Source organism: Salarias fasciatus, chromosome 20, assembly GCF_902148845.1.
Source record: "Salarias fasciatus chromosome 20, fSalaFa1.1, whole genome shotgun sequence".
NCBI classification, from domain to species: Eukaryota; Metazoa; Chordata; class Actinopteri; order Blenniiformes; family Blenniidae; genus Salarias; species Salarias fasciatus.
The window spans coordinates 13,495,462-13,513,314 of NC_043764.1; the positions used below are offsets into that span (position 1 = coordinate 13,495,462).

The 17,853-nt window shown below is 45.7% G+C and overlaps 1 protein-coding gene across 15 annotated transcripts in view; it reads left to right on the plus strand.

Annotated features, from left to right (window-relative positions):
• kif1b (kinesin family member 1B) overlaps positions 1-16,852 on the plus strand; it is a 55,891-nt gene extending 39,039 nt beyond the window's left edge. For 6 of the 15 annotated variants that reach the window (XM_030118392.1, XM_030118393.1, XM_030118398.1 and 3 more), the window contains 27 exons: positions 235-383; positions 1,776-1,954; positions 2,169-2,306; positions 3,097-3,348; positions 4,909-5,027; positions 5,333-5,418; positions 5,686-5,815; positions 6,156-6,309; positions 6,798-6,888; positions 7,035-7,153; positions 7,245-7,300; positions 8,952-9,060; positions 9,269-9,335; positions 9,512-9,596; positions 9,721-9,826; positions 10,174-10,200; positions 10,944-11,058; positions 11,140-11,273; positions 11,359-11,420; positions 11,517-11,662; positions 11,753-12,013; positions 12,097-12,168; positions 12,374-12,495; positions 12,584-12,736; positions 13,010-13,202; positions 13,483-13,601; positions 13,690-14,947. In XM_030118392.1, the coding sequence (XP_029974252.1) occupies positions 235-383; positions 1,776-1,954; positions 2,169-2,306; positions 3,097-3,348; positions 4,909-5,027; positions 5,333-5,418; positions 5,686-5,815; positions 6,156-6,309; positions 6,798-6,888; positions 7,035-7,153; positions 7,245-7,300; positions 8,952-9,060; positions 9,269-9,335; positions 9,512-9,596; positions 9,721-9,826; positions 10,174-10,200; positions 10,944-11,058; positions 11,140-11,273; positions 11,359-11,420; positions 11,517-11,662; positions 11,753-12,013; positions 12,097-12,168; positions 12,374-12,495; positions 12,584-12,736; positions 13,010-13,202; positions 13,483-13,601; positions 13,690-13,732 (3,287 nt within the window). In that variant the 3' untranslated portion in view covers positions 13,733-14,947. Of the gene's footprint in view, positions 1-234; positions 384-1,775; positions 1,955-2,168; positions 2,307-3,096; positions 3,349-4,908; positions 5,028-5,332; positions 5,419-5,685; positions 5,816-6,155; positions 6,310-6,797; positions 6,889-7,034; positions 7,154-7,244; positions 7,301-8,951; positions 9,061-9,268; positions 9,336-9,511; positions 9,597-9,720; positions 9,827-10,173; positions 10,201-10,943; positions 11,059-11,139; positions 11,274-11,358; positions 11,421-11,516; positions 11,663-11,752; positions 12,014-12,096; positions 12,169-12,373; positions 12,496-12,583; positions 12,737-13,009; positions 13,203-13,482; positions 13,602-13,689 lie in introns of all 15 variants that reach the window. The other 9 variants (XM_030118395.1, XM_030118397.1, XM_030118399.1 and 6 more) reach the window with 5 other exon arrangements.
• Positions 16,853-17,853: the final 1,001 nt, after the last annotated feature.

A 17,853-nucleotide genomic window follows, 5' to 3' on the forward strand; every position in this document is an offset into this window, starting at 1 on the left:
TCTATCGATTATTTTGATGTATTCTCATCCATCATGGCCACTCAGGCTTTTGGCCAAAACAAAACTATTTATCACCTCGTGAAGAAAATGGCTTTTGGAATATTTCAGTGAATTACTTTGAATTCCGGCTCGTGATTTGTAAGTAATTCTGAATCTGTTCAAAACAGTTAAAACCACTGACGTTGTCCTTGTGGGTTTTAGATGTATTTACTCTGTACCTTTATCTCCACGCAGTGCCGTGGACCCAGCATGAGTTTGAGCTGGCTCAGTGGGCTTTCAGGAAGTGGCGGTATCACCAGTTCACCTCCCTCCGAGACCAGCTGTGGGGGAACGCCGTCTACCTGAAGGAGGCCAACGCTATCAGTGTGGAGCTGAAGAAGAAGGTGAGTCTCGTGAGCTTTTGTGTTGCTGTCCGTTGGTTTGTCAATGTGTGTGTGTGTGTGTGATAAACAGTTTCATTTGTCTCGAGTTGCTAAAGCAGTAGAAAAGCTCTGTATAAGTGAAATCCATTTATCTTTTTAATTCCCTAAATCCAATTTTTTCAGCTTTGAAATAAACTTTTTGAAAATCATACGCACCTATAATATTCAATTAAAATTATCCATCATATGGTGGCTATCCGTTTGATGCTTAATGCAGTTTTTCAGTTTTACAAGTTTGTGGAAACAAATGAGACACACATTTCGAAATGAACACCGTGTAATGTTGTCAGTAGTGATTGGTAAATCATTTTAAAGCTGACGCTGCTGTGGAAGGCCGAGCCACAACTGTACTTCAGTTCTGCTCAATATAAAAGTATCTCTTCATGAAAAGTAGGTTGTTATGCTTTCGTAAGCTTCAATTCCTGCAGTATATATAATTCTGCAAAGACATCTAAAGGCCTGTTTGGTCCGCCGGCCATCCAACATCCGTCTACCTCCCAGTATCTGTGAAATCCAAAAGGCAGCCTCACACCGCATCCGTAATGAGGCGTATCTCGGCACATCCCGTTCAGTTTGTTCAAGGTGGAGATCATATGATCCTTTGTTGGTTTTTCAGATCTCTCCGTTCCCTTTAGGACATGCAGTGTTGCTGCGCAGACATGAATCACCCTCACAGCAGTGATTTTTGACGGTGATGCAGAATTTCACCATGTTATGTTCTGCTGATCACATTCTCAAACAGAAACCCACATGAGGCCTGAGGCTCAGACTCATGTGGGGCCAAGCATCACGAGGGAGGGTGTCTGCTGATGTTTGAACGTCACACACTCTCAGGCCGTCGTTTACAGCAACAAAGAACTTTACATAATCTGTGAGATGTCATCGCTTCATGGATGTTTGTGCTGTTACGTGTCTGAGTATCCAAATGACGGTGGAAAGATCAAGTAGCCCACACAGTTTGTTCAATTCTTAGATAATCCTGTTGGAATACAGGAAACACACTCTGAGCTGTGTGTTCGGGGTCAATCTTGTCAAGTATCTGGAGGCAGCATTGATCCGTATCAGGATGAAGTAACTGAATTTGTTGCTCATCTCAATTTGCTCCACTGTTTTTTCTTTTCCTGCAGGAGACCAGTTTAATTGATGTTCTTGTCCAATTCTCAGTGATACATGATTGATTCTGGAGATAAATCATTTTCCACATGAGATCGTCACCCCGTTTTTATCTTTATGTCTGTTATTTATCTACTCTTGCTAAACGGTTTCACATTGGACCACAACATAGAGCGATTTGTTAGATCCTGACATGTTTGTAGTTAGTTTTCATTCTTTTATTTGCCCTTTGCCCTGCAGGTCCAGTTCCAGTTTGTGTTGCTGACAGACACGCTGTACTCCCCGCTGCCCCCCGAGCTGCTGCCGCCAGAGCCAGAGAAGGAGCGGGACCCCCGGCCTTTCCCCCGCACCGTGGTGGCTGTGGAGGTTCAAGACCTGAAGAACGGAGCCACGCACTACTGGTCCCTCGAAAAGCTCAAGTAATGCCCCTCCCTCACCTGCTTGAACTGGTCTGGGTGTTATTTAAATATAAAGACTGGTTATCGAAGTTTACAGTCCAGAAACATGCAGTCTGTGGTTTGTCTTGTCTCTCTGAGTTAGCCTTTACACTGACGATCAAACATGCCAATGAAGCAGCTGCTTGATCTCGTCCTTCGTCCGTTAACGTTGAGCGCGCTCTGTCGTCGTCTGCAGGCAGCGGCTGGACCAGATGAGGGAAATGTACGACCGCGCTGGAGAAATGGCCTCGTCGCACCAGGAGGACGGCGAGGGCACTCTGACGGGAAACGACCCCTTCTATGACCGCTTCCACTGGTTTAAGCTCGTCGGGAGGTGCGTTGTCTTTACTGACAAGAGTTTTGGTTTGAATGTTGTTTGTTGAGCTGTTTGTTGCCTCTCTGAACGGGTCTGAGTTAACTGCATCAGAGTCACGTGTATCAGTGCTATCACATGTTTGGATGTCGTACTTTATCATTTTTGTCTTTTCTTGTTTTGTTGCTCATGCGAGCCTCCCGGTGTGTTCATTTTCATTTTGAAGTGTGATTTCATTTGATGGATTTTATTCCATGGTACATCTCCCTTTCTATTCATTTTGTATTGGAATTTACATTTGCATTTGTTTGGGTTTTTTTTTTCTTTTTCATTGTGTTGATTTTTTTTCATTTATCCTTTGTATCATTCGACTGTGTGTTTTCTCATACTGATGTTTACTGACATTTCTGTATGTTCTTGTGAAAAACGTGATGAAGAAAGTCGTGGCGTTCATCCCCTTTCACTCAGCACAAGATTTATGTTAATCCGTTGGTTTCATTTCATTTTGGTGTGTCTGTAAACTGATGTGACACCTATTAGCTTTAATACCTGCTCTCTCTGGAATTAAACCCACTGCTGCAGCTGCAATGGTTCTTTCAATAGCTTTCAATTAATGCGGTGTCGCTAAGTACGGCTAAAAAATACATTTTGCTTTTTATGCTAATAGATTTTTGGGGGGGAATATTATGATATATACCGCCAAATGTCACATTAAGCTGCTGTGGTCCGTTTTGACTTTCCTGTCACTCCACTGTTGCCTTCCTTTCGCTCTTTCGCCGCCTTTCCCCAAAACCGCCCGCCCCCCCCGCAGCTCCCCCATCTTCCACGGCTGCGTCAACGAGCACCTGGCCGACCGCACGCCCTCGCCCACCTTCTCCACCACCGACTCCGAGATCACCGAGCTGGCCGACGAGCGCCAGAGCGAGATGTCGGACCTGATCGACGACGAGGCGTTCGTGGACGACACCAGCTCGGACGCCGGCACCGAGGAGGGCTCGGACATCTTCAGCGACGGCCAGGATCCCTTCTACGACCGTTCCCCCTGGTTCATCCTGGTGGGAAGGTTGGTGACTAGACGTCTGGGCGGGGGCCGGATCGCTGGATTTACATGATTTATTTACGAGGGGAGATGTAAAATGGGTAATAAAGAGGAATGAGTGGAGCTGAGAACACACCTTATAGGATAAAGACACTGAGGCACATGAAGGCTGCCTGACAGCTTTACTGGTTAAATTCATGTTCAGTCAGGATGTCTGAATAAATCTAATGCAGACTGATGTTCCTCCCTGTGAGAGATGCAACGCTAAATAGGCCATGGTATTCATTTCAACAGCTGGCATGTCGGGAGCTTAGAAATATTAAAACTCCAATCATATCTCTGTAAATGATCAGCAAAGCCCTCTTTTCTGATAGACTCAGATCGTGTATTTATAGCCGTCAGAGATAAATTGGACCCTTTTTGTAATTTAACACGATCAGTCATACTTCTGCGCTCACAGGCCAGCTTATCATGAGATAGTTTTTAATTTAGATTCTCCCCAAAATTGAAAAAGCCACCATCTTTTCCAGTCCACCCCCTCCCAGCATGACGTCTCATCCCCCACCGACGCCGCAGCGCTCGGCGCATTAACTGCTGTCTGTGTGTGAAATACATGTATCCATTGTGTCAAAGCTGATCGGCTGTGTGTCTCATTTTCATTTGTTTTTTTTTTTTTTTAAACATTGGTATCTTTTTTTTTTTTTTTTAATCATTTGTATTTGAGCCATTTTGTTTTAACCCTGTTTGTTTTAACCATGCTCCTGGTATCCATACCTGTGTATATTAACTCACTAGCGGTTGAAAGTCTTGTGATTTTTGCTCATTTTTTTGATTTGTTTTCATTCACGGCGTCATGCTGAAACAGTGCGCCGCTGCAGCGTCTGAAATCACCAGTTTCTGTGACTGAATGAGGCTGTTTGCCGATCTCAGTACGAGGAAAATCACCCGAGCAGGATTTAAGCTGGACGCTCTCTGCTATGGCGGTAGCTCAGCAGCCTGCGTCACCGTGACTCCAGAAACCGTGCAGATTGATGTCTTCTCTTCATCTCGGCCTTGAGCCTTCCCCGCTCTGGGATGGAGGGGGGGGGGGAGGAAGGAGCAGGTCACCGGGGGGTGCAGCAAAAACAAATCAAATCCCACAAAACAGAATGTCAGAGGCTGTGCGAGTGGGAGACTAACGCTGTCATAATGCAGCACAATAAGGCCACGTTTTACGGCCTTTGCCGCTGCGGCCCGGCCGACCTGTCACCACCCTGTCACGCAGTTTAAAAATAAGGCAGATGGTTGGAGCTGCTGCTGATTTCAGTGCCCTGAAGCATGTTTAACGTTATCTTCATGTTTGTTTTCCCCCTCACTGGTCTTTGCTTGTCCCCTTCATGTAGTTGTCACTAATATTTTACTGCTGTTTGCTGTAGTCAGTGCTGAACTCTGTTTTGAAATTGGATAATGTAGAGATGTAAAATGCACTAATTCTACTTACACTAGGTTTCTAAATCAAAGGAAAATCACGACAATTACATATTGGTCTTTTTAGATTTTGAGAATATTGTCTCACAATGTCTTCCTTTTCCTTTTCTCTCTCAGAGCTTTCGTGTACCTGAGCAACCTGTTGTACCCTGTGCCGCTGGTTCACCGCGTTGCCATAGTAACAGAGAAAGGCGACGTGCGTGGCTTCCTGCGCGTGGGGGTCCAGGCCATAGCTGGTGAGTAATTAATGAGAATCTTTAATGAGGAAAGAGCACGAGCGCAGATAGAAAACATGCTGTATGCTTTGTTTTTCGGCCATATGGTGCGTTTCAATCTGTGTGAAAGTCAGCACTGTTTGCAAAATAACAGAAGCAAATTTGTTTTTTTTAAAGATGTTTAGCAGCACATTTAAAGACCCTTCACGTCACAGATGTGTTGGCAGAAAAAGAAGATTCTCTCTTCCTTTTTAACGTGCTCTGACAGTTTGAGTCAGCCGAGTCTTTGGAAGCTCCTGATGAGACGATGCTTTGTGTCTTTGTAGCCGACGAGGAGGCGCCTGACTACGGGTCCGGAGTGAGACAGTCGGGAACCGCCAAGATTTCCTTCGATGACGAGTACTTCAAAAAGGTAAGCTCCTCGTCGGACAAAGGGAGTTTCAGTGTTTGTGTAGGTGTGTGAAACAGTGGGCAGGCAATATATAACATCAAATGTATAGAAGAAGTCGGACTACTATTATTTATTTATTTATTTTATTTCTACTTAATGAGGAGACATATAATAGCAAATATTGTCACTAAGCAATTTTGCGCCATAAACAGATGTAGAAAATAGTCGATCTCCCTTTCCCAGCTGTACGCTAATGCCTGCTGCCTCTGTGTCCTCTCTTCCAATCAGAATGACTTCCCCTCCACGGTTATGACCCGCTCCGGCTTGTCCCTGGAGGAGCTTCGCATTGTGGAGGGCCAGGGCCAGAGTTCAGAGGTCATCACACCCTCAGAGGAGCTCAACAGAATCAATGACATGGGTACGGCTGCCAGACCTTCACCTCACCACTCGTAAATCTGTCTACCTCTGCGGCCCAGTGGGAAACACCCAGTTGGCAGATGGGCCTTGTTGAATGTAAAAAGGGGACTTAACTGGTTTTGTTATGGAAATGAGGCTTAATGCTGTTTTTCCTCTCACTTTAGTGAAGGAATGTGTACAAAGAAGCAGTTTGATGACAGAAAAGCGGAATTACAAAACCTCAAAAATGTGCAGAAGCAAGTCCCTTCTCAGAATTTACGCGCAGGACAGAAGTACAGGTGCAGAGAAGGGTCAGTCCTGATAAATCCTCACTCCAGTCCCTCTGACCCGTCCTTGTGCAGATCTCAAACTGGGCAACATTCCAGACACCAAGCTGAGTCACGGCGAGGGCCTGGCGGGCCAGCTGGAGGTGGGCAGCGTCTTTACCTTCCGTGTGACCGTGCTGCAGGCCAGTGGCATCCCGCCCGAGTATGCTGACATCTTCTGCCAGTTTAAGTGAGTCCACAATCCCCGAAAGCTCCGTGTTGAATCTCAATCACAAACCTCTGCATGCTACTGAGTCCCAGCTCTGACCGTTTGTATCATAAACAAAAGCATATCGATGAGTGGAAATTGGGTTGAAATAAAAAAAAAAAGTGAGTTTCCAGCTGACTGGGACCTCCTCTGTTGCAGCCGTCTGCTGTGGCGTGGCGCTTCGCTCTCCACGCAGGTCTCTGTAATGGGATTTTTAGTTGAAGCATGAAAACTCATTCATCTGAGTAAATCTCTCCAATTGTCTCATTAAAATGAGTCATGAAGGACTGCAGAGGGCAGAATGTGTTCATATCCTGAGAGTCCTCAGTTTGTTGCAGTTCCAAAGAAAATAACCAGTTTGTTTTTTAATGTCGACAGCAAAACAGCTGGTCTGAGGTCAGTACTGTGAGCTATTGATTGATAATCAGTTGAGAAGCAGATGGGACTCACTGGTGTTTTTCCTCCCCCAGTTTCCTGCACCGCCATGACGAGGCCTTCTCCACCGAGCCTCTGAAGAACACCGGCAAAGGGTCTCCGCTCGGCTTTTACCACGTCCAGAATGTGAGTGCACGAACAGCCAGCTCACACCGGAGCCATTTTATTAGGAGACTGACAGTTTTTATATTGATTTTAATTCATTCATTCATTATTAGTTCATAGACTCAAAGCTTTATGGTCTCATGTCAACTTTCTTTCTTTTAAATCAGATCTCAGTGGAAGTCACAGAGTCTTTCATTGAGTACATCAAGTGCAAGCCCATCGTGTTTGAGGTGTTCGGCCACTACCAGCAGCACCCGCTGCACCTGCACGGCCAGGACCTGATCAGGTTTGTTACCTTTAGCAATCTCCTTGTGTTTTTTTTTTTCATAGCAGATTTGTTTTTGAACCGGTCGACTTATATCTGCATTTTTCTTCAGTCCTCCAACACCATCGAGGAAGTACTACCCCATCCCCATGCCCCTGTCCAAACCAGGTGAGGATTTCAGTGTCACTGCATCGCCTCTGTTCTTCAGCTCACCTTCATCTCAGCATAATTCTCTTCTCATTCTGATTACATAAGCATGCTTCATTTGTTCACTATTCTTTTCATTTTTTTTTTTTTTGCTTCCTTTGGATTTTTTTTCCTCTTATTTAATCATTTTCCCACAATGTGTAATCCTCTTAACCAATTCTTCCCTCGCTCCACCGCTCCTCTCTCCTCCCATGTCCCCTCGCTCGCAAATTCCACACGTTGCACAACATACCAGACCACACCCGTAAGATAGAGCTGATCCGCTACCTGGTGAGCGGCTATGTGAACGGCAAGGTGCTGGACACGCTGTCCGAGCACGCCAACGCCCTGGCCTCCTCCGCCGTGGCCAGCCTGGAGGACGAGGCCGAGCAGCTTTCTCACTTCCCCTTCCTCTCGGTGCTCAACGACCCGGTTTTCGTTGTGCCCAGGCACCACGGTTGGTACAGCGGACGGCGTAGCGGCCAGGCGGTAGATGCACCTGTGTTGTGGTGATTAGAGTAGCGCTGCGCTTTGCTCCCGTGCCGCTCTGTGACTCCCGGCAGCAGCAGCAGCACGGTGAACCCTCTGCAGTGGTTTTGCGTGCATCGCCTCGCCGCAGGCACGGTTAGGCCCAGTCCAGCTCAGTCCCGCCCTCCCCCTGCCGCTTACAAACCGGCCTGCGCTGACACCTTCAGGTAAATCTGCGGCATTCACTGAACCCTTAAGCCAAATACTCAAACCGGGTGTTTATCATAATTGGGGCGGATCACTGACACGGCGTTTACAGTCTGTACCAGACTCCAGAGGCTTAAGCCTTTATAGATAGAGCTACGTTCCAATTACGGCCGTTTTCATGGGAGTAATATTTCTTTTCAGCCACATTGAACACAAATGGATGTTACCGTGTGCCTCAGAGATTAGCCTGCTTCAACAGGAACATAATCCTGATGTGTCAGACCGCACGGTGCCGTCAGCGCTGCTGTAATCTGTGATTTAGCCCCCCTCAGTCCCACAGTATGCTCAGAGCTGTCTTAAATATACGTTAGCTGTCACCAGACCATTATTTAAAGACTCTGCATGTGTAGCTGGCGTCACCAAAGAGTTCTTATCACCCTGAAATTGAGCAGATAAAATTGGGCTCCAGTCGCCTTACATCATGCAATAAAAAGTAATTTCACAACAGTAATTTGTTTCATATGTAAATTTTAGTTTCATGAGTTGTAAAAACGCCTGAAACAACTGTGTAAATCTGTTGGCTGTGAAACGTATGTGCAGTTATCAGCTTCAGTTGGACACCAGAAGAGAGATGTGTTATTTTATTAACATTGTAAAGTTGCCATCGAACAGAGAATTACAACTTTACCAAAATACCGAGTTAAAAACTTCAGTTGAACAATATTTGATCATCCTGAAACAGAAAGAAAAATGGATGGAAGGTGAATTACTGGTTACATCATCAGGATTTACAAGTGAGAATTATTCAAGTATCACATCAAGTGGAATAAAAACCCATGTTGTGAATCACCTGCACCTCTGTGTCACATTTCCTCTCTCCATTAACCAAACCAGACTGGTCTGTGCTGTCATGATGTTCTAATCTGCTCCTATCTCCGCTCCTGTGTTGATGTGCCAGTTCCTGCCACCAAGCTGAACACCATCACCAAGTCCAACCTGGGTCAGTGTGTCAGCAAGTACGACCTGCTGGTCTGGTTTGAGATCAGTGAGCTGGAGCCCACTGGAGAGTAAGTTCTGTTAAAACAGACACAAGCGTAGGAAATTTCAGATGCTGTTCACAGTCGTTTTTAGGTTCTGTGATATTGTCCAAAATAATGATGTTTCCTTAATGTTTGTTCTTCACCTCATGGTGTTTTGTATTTACCCATTTGGATCTTAATTGTTTAAGACAACCTGTTATTTTGTGTGCTTGATAACTCCTCCCTCCTCCCACAGGTACATCCCAGCTGTGGTGGATCACAGCGGGGGGCTGCCCTGCCACGGCACCTACCTGCTGCACCAGGTACTGAAGATCCCGCTCACTGTTCACTCACTCACCCCTGAAATTCATTTGTACTCATTTTAAGATCAAATGGTGATTCTTCGTAGTAAAATACATCCAATTATTCATTTGAAACTATTTTTTAGCTTAAGTTCATTTGTAGCAGTGACCCTGAGCTGCTGTTGTCTCTGCTGCAGGGCATCCAGCGGAGGATTACAGTCACCCTCATCCATGAGAAGGGGAGCGAGCTCCACTGGAAGGATGTGCGAGAGCTGGTTGTTGGTAAGCAGGAGCTTCTGAGAGAGAGAGTGCTCTGTGGTTTTCTTATAAAAGGGTTAGGGTTAGATGATGTGGATGATGGATGGATGTTTCTCTTAACACGATGCCCTCGTTTGTGTCCTTCTAGGTCGGATCAGGAACAAGGCCGAGGTGGACGACAGTGCAGCCGATGCTGTTCTCTCCCTAAACATCATTTCTGCTAAAAACATCAAGTCGTCCCACAACACCAACAGGTCGGTGAAAATGATCCTCGGATATAAACTGGTCCAGTTTGGATTGAAGTTTGGTTTTACGTTGTCGTTTTTACTGAATCCTGTTAATTTATTAGCTTTATTTATTTACTGCGATTGTTTTGCTACATTGAAGTCACTGTCATGTAGTGTTTCTGACGCTATTTGAACCGTCTGCACGTCTCCTTGTCTTTATATTGATCTCATTGCATGTCAGTTTCCATTTCCACTGCTGCTAATTCTCCTGTTGATTTGCTCCATTGTGTCTGTGGCCTGACTCTCTGTGCTTCTCTCTTTTCTCTGTGCACTCTCTTTCTTGCTGCTGCGGCTGGACTCATGATTGTGCTCAGGCTTTCTATTGATAAAGATATTGATAGGTACCGGTGCTCGAGAACATAGGGCTCCTTCGCTGAAAGAACTCTATGCTTCTCTTTAGTTCTGTAGACTCATAGAAATAAGTTTGTGTTTCATATTTGCACGTTGCAAAGGATCTGTCTTTATGTCCATCGACGTTTTGTTCCTAAGTTAGTATCTGGAAAAACTGTCGTTGGACATCTAAAGACGATCTGAAATGCAAGTGCAACACTTTATTTTGTTTGTTTTTGTATTATTTGTGTTTTCGTGAGTTGAGTCCTCTGTGGCACCCCGATGTTTCTAAATGAATGCTTTCCTCTCCGTTGTTTTTCACTGTGTGACACAATAACAACTCAGGCTTTGCAGTTCCAGCAGGGCCAGCTCTGTCTTGTATGAGGGCGAGAGCGCCCCCTGCTGCTCAGAACAGGAACAGAAACTCACAAACAGCAATAAATAGCTGTAATCCTTCTGTTCTTATATGTTAAGTTATCTGATTGTCTTTAGATTAGTATTCACTCTGCCATTGTCAAAGTAAACTACCGGTTAATCATCACCCTGCTCTGTGTGAGCAGACACCTCACAACACTCCCGATGTGTTCGCTGTCACCACGGTGTGTTTCCTCACATCTTGTCATGACTTAGTTTAAATAGGAGGAAGACTTCAATCACTGCACACGTCTGACTCAGTGCAACAAAGAGTGTGAATGACCTGAACCTAAGGCTGCCACCAACTCTGCTGTGTGTGTGTGTGTGTCCGCCCCCTCAGGACCTTCTATCGCTTCGAGGCAGTGTGGGACAGCTCCCTGCACAACTCCCTCCTGCTCAACCGAGTCACTCCCTATGGAGAGAAAATCTTCATGACCCTGTCTGCGTATCTGGAGGTCAGTCGCTCCTCCCGTTGGCAGCAGCCGTCTGCCTCTCGCCCATCGGGATGTCTTTAACTCTGCGTCTCCTCCTCGTAGCTGGACCACTGCATCCAGCCTGCAATCATCACCAAAGACATCTGCATGGTCTTCTACTCCCGGGACGCCAAGATCTCCCCTCCCCGTTCTCTCAGGAACCTCTTCGGGAGTGGATACTCCAAAACCCCAGACTGGTGAGGCACTGAAATTAAACGAGAATGAATAAATAATCTGCTTTCTAAAAAATGCCTTTGAAACAAAACATCTTCATCATTACAGCAACCGAGTCACCGGCATCTACGAGCTGAGCTTGTGCAAGATGTCCGACTCCGGGAGTCCCGGTGAGAAGACCAGCATGAGTCAAATTTTATTTGTGTAATTTTCCTAAATCTATCCAGTCGTGTTCATACTTCATGACCTCCGTTTCCCCTGGGCAGGGATGCAGCGGCGGAGGAGGAAGGTGTTGGACACCTCAGTGGCTTACGTGCGCGGAGAGGAGAACCTGGCCGGGTGGAGGCCCCGAGGGGACAGCCTCATCCTGGAGCACCAGTGGGAGCTGGAGAAAATGGAGCAGCTGCACGAGGTAGGACCTCTCCGTGCCTCACGTCCACCGAAGGGGATCTGTCGTGAAGTTTCCCGTCTCGAAGGTTCCTCTCTGCTGTCCTCTGTCCAGGTGGAGAAGACCCGTCACCTCCTGCTGCTGAGGGAGAAGCTGGGAGAGGCGGCGCCGGTGGGGACGGCCCCCACCGCCAAGTCCCTGAGCGAGTCGCTGTCCCCCAGCATGAGCTCCGGCACCCTGTCCACCTCCACCTCCATCTCCTCGCAAATCTCCAGCACCACCTTCGAAAGTGCCATCACGCCCAGCGAGAGCAGCGGGTATGACTCGGCCGACATCGAGAGCCTGGTGGATCGCGAGAAGGAGCTGGCGACGAAGGTGAGAGGGAGTCACCCTGACGGTCGCACCGCCGCTCTCCTCTGACGTCCACTCACCTGTGTGTCGCCTCTGTCTTCTTGCAGTGCCTGCGCCTCCTCACACACACCTTCAACAGTGAATACAACCAAGTGGTTAACAGTATCAGCGACTGCAAGGTGAGAACTCACAACATTCCTGCAGTCAGTTCAAGATGATTTTTAAACTCATGAGCTTAATCAAACCCACGTCCTGTCACTGTGAGGCGAGAGTGCAAACCACTTCATTCTCGTGCCGTCCCAGCAAGAGATCAGATAAAAAAAAAAAGATTTTTCTGAGAGAGAATACATGCTAACCTCCATCTCTCCATGTTTTTCTCTCCAGCTGTCCGACATCTCACCGATGGGTCGCGACCCCTCAGTGACCAGCTTCAGCAGCGCCACCCTCACCCCCTCCTCCACCTGCCCCTCCCTGTCGGACTCCCGCTGTGGATCCCTGGACCAGAAGTAAAACGCCTCCTCATAACCTCCCTCCCTGCCTTCCTGAGGGTTTCTGACCATCCTGAGATGTTGACTCTGCGGTTTGTGTCTCCAGGACTCCAGAGAACAGCTCTCGTGCCTCCAGCCCCGCCTGCTCCGACTACGAGAACTTCCCCATGGTTCCCACCCTGGAGACTTCCTACCTGGCACGAGCTGGAAAGAACGAGTTCCTCAACTTGGTGCCTGATATCGAAGAAATGCGGCCAGGGTGAGGAACGGCGCGCCGCCTCTTTGGCTTCTCTTTTCAGAGTTTTTCACTGAAGGGCTGTTGTCGATACGAGATTTTGCCCGCAGCCCAAACAACAACCGTCCTCTAATTCAAGCAGAAATGATGGGAATTGATTGAAATTGCTTAACCTACAAGAATTCAGCTGGAAGTAAAACTTTCAAAAAAAAAATCAATATGAAGAAAAACAAACACTGCTCCGAGGAAAATTAAAGTAATTTTCTCTCTTACCATATTTCATTGAATCCCTCCCAGATCTGTCGTGTCTAAGAAAGGCTTCCTGAGCTTTATGGAGCCGCGCTCCAACTCGTGGGTGAAGCACTTCGTGGTCGTCCGCCGCCCCTACGTCTTCATCTACAACAGCGACAAGGACCCGGTGGAGCGAGGCGTCCTCAACCTCTCCACGGCGCAGGTGGAATACAGCGAAGACCAGCAGGCCATGCTGAAGGTACACGCTCTGCGTTATCAAAGAGCTGATCAGCCACAGACATGGAGGCTGAATATGCAGTAAAGCAGACGATGAACTGCAGGGTTTCTGTTTTACAATGAGAGAAGTTGTCAAATTTGTTGTTTTTTTGCATTTAGAAAAAAAAATCATCAACAGTCAGAAGCAATTTCTTTATTAGCTTTGACGTGATTGAACATGAAGATAAACGACCTGAAATACTGATTTTATCTTGTCTGCATGTTTTTGATCCAAAATGTTTGTGTTTTGTTTTTCTTATTAGACTCCCAACACATTTGCCGTGTGCACAAAGCACAGAGGAATCCTCCTGCAGGCCAACAACGAGAAAGACATGAACGACTGGCTGTACGCTTTCAATCCCCTGCTAGCGGGGACGATAAGGTACGCAGACGTCTCTCACCCTGCTCTTAACCAGAAGGATCATCTGCACCGTCTCTCACTTTGACTGCGATGTGAAATGTGTCCACAGATCCAAGCTGGCGAGGAGACGCAGCGGCCTGGTGAAGAACTGAGCGAGGGCGGGGGGGGGGGAAACTCCGGCTCCGCCGTTTCTGTAAAAGCCTTTGAACATACCGAGTGTTAACACTTATTAACCATTGTGATTCTTGACGGTTTTCTCTTGTAAAGTAGACTTGTGGCTTAAGTCTCCTTTCATGCGACTACAAGTTTCAGTTCCAGAGAAATTTGCCACCTCCCCCTTTCCAGTCCCTCTCTATTCTCCCCCCGCCCTCGCCTCCTCCCCCCCTCTCAGCTTTCCAAAGTGTTTTTGTTTTGATGACAATGTTTGGGTCGATTTCCGTTCCGCTTCGTCGTCATCCCCCCCCCCCCCCCTCGACTCCCTAACTAGTAGCATGTTGTAGTAGTCTATTTGTGTGTGCACGACTCTTCAGAAAACTGTTCTCTCTGGCCACTAAGTTTTTCATTTTGCCAATCATCTGTAAAGAGAAAAAAAAAAACAAAACAAGACAAGAAGCAAAAAGCGTCTCTATCAGTGTTACCTGTCTCCGAAAAAGAGTTTTATTTTTCGGTCGTTGTTTTATGGATTTTTGTTTTCTTTTTTGTAATAATATGCTTGCATGATAACTGCAGCAGTCCTCAGGAGAAGACCAGACTTGCTCACTCAGAGAATCAGATAGCCCACAAGTTTCAATCATGAAGGGAAATATTGACGACTACGTCCAGGTGATGTATTAGTTTATGCTACCGACAAACAAAACCGCTTCACCTATTGCTGCTATCGGAAGTGGGTTCGCACCGGGCCGCAGACTCCCCCCGAAAAAATAGTCTTGGTTGCGGTTGAGTGAAATGTGAGGGCAGCACAGGGTCTCTTTAATGTGGTGTGCAGACACACACACAGACCTATCGACCAGAGTGCTACTGCATTTGTTAGCACCAACAAAAAAAAAAAAAAAAATACTCTAAGTGGACGAAACGATCCAAAAAAATGGATCGTGCCTACAGGGTGACCCGCGTTCTCGTCCCTGCCCTTTGAACTGTTTCACTAAAGAGCAAACAGGGTTTAGAGGGGGAAGAGGAGGGGGAAGAGGGGGGACAGCAGCACTGAGAGGCCTCATCTCCTGTTCATGCAGTCTGCTCTTGAATCGGCACATCGCTAACGCTCATTGAAGACGTCCGTCTCGGCTCCGGTAGCTTAAAGTAACGCGCTGAGCCTCAGCATTCGCTCCTGTTTTCATGTAAACATCTCGTCCTTGTGATACCGACAACAAAAAAAACAAAAAACAAGACAACGCACTTAAGAAGGGAGCGTGAATCGAGAGTGAAGCGTTTGAGCCTGAGCTGGAAGACGGATAGCTGAAGTACTCGGTGTTCACCACAGGTCACCACCACTTTATTTTCTATTGACATTTTTTTTAACTGAAACCTCCTAATGCATCTAACTCAGTGTGTATTTGAAGCTCATAACATTATCAGTTTTTTTTTTCCTCTTTCTCTCTTTATATTTAATCATTCCACAATGAAGATTTTCTATGAAACATAACAGAGGGCATTTATTTCCTAATTTGTTACCAACATCTCTCGGTGTTTTACTTTGTTTTGCACATTAACACATATCTATAGCAAGGCAGTGGCACATCACACACGTTGAGTGAGTATCAGGATATGAGCACATATCAGGGCTACACTGGAAGACAGCTGTTTTCACACACACACAAAATGAAGAGGTTTAGAAGAGAGATAGAGGTGATATTAAAGGGACGACATATTGAGAAGTTTTATTTGAGACGCCGCTGGTGGAGGTGTTTGCTGCGATCGCCTGGTGGTGAATCGGCGGTGCCTTTGTCTCTGCAGACGGCCGGGGTGTGTGTGTGTGTGGACCGCAGCCGGGCTCTAATAAACTCTGGCCTGCCAACCAGCAGTGGGCCTGCTGCGTCTTAAGAAGGACATTAATGTTACATACGCAGAGACAAAGGCATCCGTCACACGGCGTGAAGGGATCGACCGTAAGACGATCCTCGCAGAGCCTCTCTGACCGCAGGTCGGCCAACCTGCTGGTCAGACTGGCTGAAACCTGCTGGATCGGCGATTCATGGGAAACTGTCTTAATCTGTCAAGGAAGCCACGTGACAAGTCACAGTGACAAAGCATCTGTGCACGGTCACGACTCTGGAAGTGCGCCGTGCACGTGAAGAGGTGCGCACGCTGACACCAGCTCCTCGCAGAGCAAACATCTCCACCCGGGCGGCTCGTTTGAAGAGATATATCATTTTTTGGAATTGTGTATTTATTGTTTTGCAATGTATATATTAGTTTGCAGCTCTTTGCACATATTAATAAAAAGGTTCAACTAACTGATCAAAGAAGGTCTGCGCGGTTTAGTTGTTCTGCTTGCGACGAACCAAATGACGGCGTGGCAGCCTCCTCCGGCCCGAGCTGGACGAGAGTTGAATGTAAAGATTTAGGAAGAAAACGAAGGAGAGAGACACCTAAAATGTAACCTGCTGCATATCTTCAGAGGGTTACAGTCATGCTTCCTTTTTTTATCAGAAGGTAGTTTGAGTTAATCAGAGGTCCGCTTTTTTTTTTTTTTTTTTTTTGAGGAATATTTACTATCCTTCATACTCGCCTGCGATCTGAACTGGTATCAAAATCAAGGTGGTTATCAACTCATTTTATGTTTTTTCTAATATCAGGGAATACAACACAAAGTAGCTTAGAGACATCTGAGATATGAGAGTGAACTATTGTTTGTGACGGTGTCTTTCTTCACCTCCACACTTTTTTTCTTTTGTTTCCGTTGATGCCTTTCAAACTAAACTAGCCATGATATTTTTCATCTCTCCCCCCTCTGACGATTACTATCAGTTCACTGCGCTCCCTTTCAGATCTGTTCACCAGAAGAAAAGAAAAATACAAACCACCGCATTAGCACTGTACATTATTTGTCAGACTGGTTTCATTTTCATACTTATTTTGTAAATATCTGTGTTGTATGGAGCTTGGACTAAAATGTAAATATGTTTACTGTATTTGTAATAATTATAATCCATTCGCTGTATAGCATAGATGTGTCATGCAGATATCCTAATTCTGTGTATGGTAATCTTGCACCATTGAACTGTTTAGTGAATGAGGCAACAATAAAAGTGCAAACTGTGCATTAGCAGAACAACAAATGCTCTGTCTGTCCTCTCCTTTGTGCTTGGCTTCACTCGCTTCTTTTGCAGTTCCACCTCGTGAGCTTTGTGAGAAAAAAACCGCACATAAACCTGATTTAAAATTAATATAAGCATTTTGGCTTACTACATCCTATTGTGTTTAATATGTAAATACTTTTTTTTTTCAAAATAAAATTAAATCAATAAAATTAAGGCAGGATAAAGGAGCAATAGAAATGTGATTGCACACTGAAAAACAAAAAACTGTTTTGCTGCCGTTTCATAGTGTCCACAGAATCAGACGGCCTCAAAATCTTGATTCCCACGAGTCTGAAGAGGAATACGTGAGGCTGATAGAAAATATAGGTGGTTGGAGCTACGAAAAAAAAAAACAGAATTCAAGAGCGTAAACATATGCAGGTTTGTGTGATGCTTTGAAAAATAATAGGATTTTAAATTCAGGCGGCTCATAAAGAGATTTCACTACCAGAGTCTATCTGGGTTGATGATAATATTCTGGTTATAGCGATGAATTTCATCTTTATTTGTTCTCCAAGATAGATGCTTAATATCTGCCCAAAGGGAGCAGATAGGAGCCCCAGGACCAGCCCTGCGGTACACCGCAACACCGCGGAGACAAGTTCATATCAGACACATTCTCTGATCTCACCATTCTAGAAATTAGAAAAATAAAAACATTGTAATTCTACCTGTGTAGCATGTTTATGTTGGCACATAGCTTTGCATTTCATTATTTTACCAAACGGAACTTTCTTCGTTTCTAATTTCCTGTTTCTTTACGCTGATGATTCTGCACATTTTGCATTCCTTTATCGAATTTACATGAGTTGTTGTACCTGCTGTCTTGCAATTTTTTGATTTGCTTAAATGGTTTAATGAAATATATTTAAGCTTCACTCATTTCTTTCAGAACAAAATACTTTTTCTATTTTGTCATACCTGGTTTCCATATTCATGGTGAAATTCACCTCACAACCAATTGAAAGGTTTATATT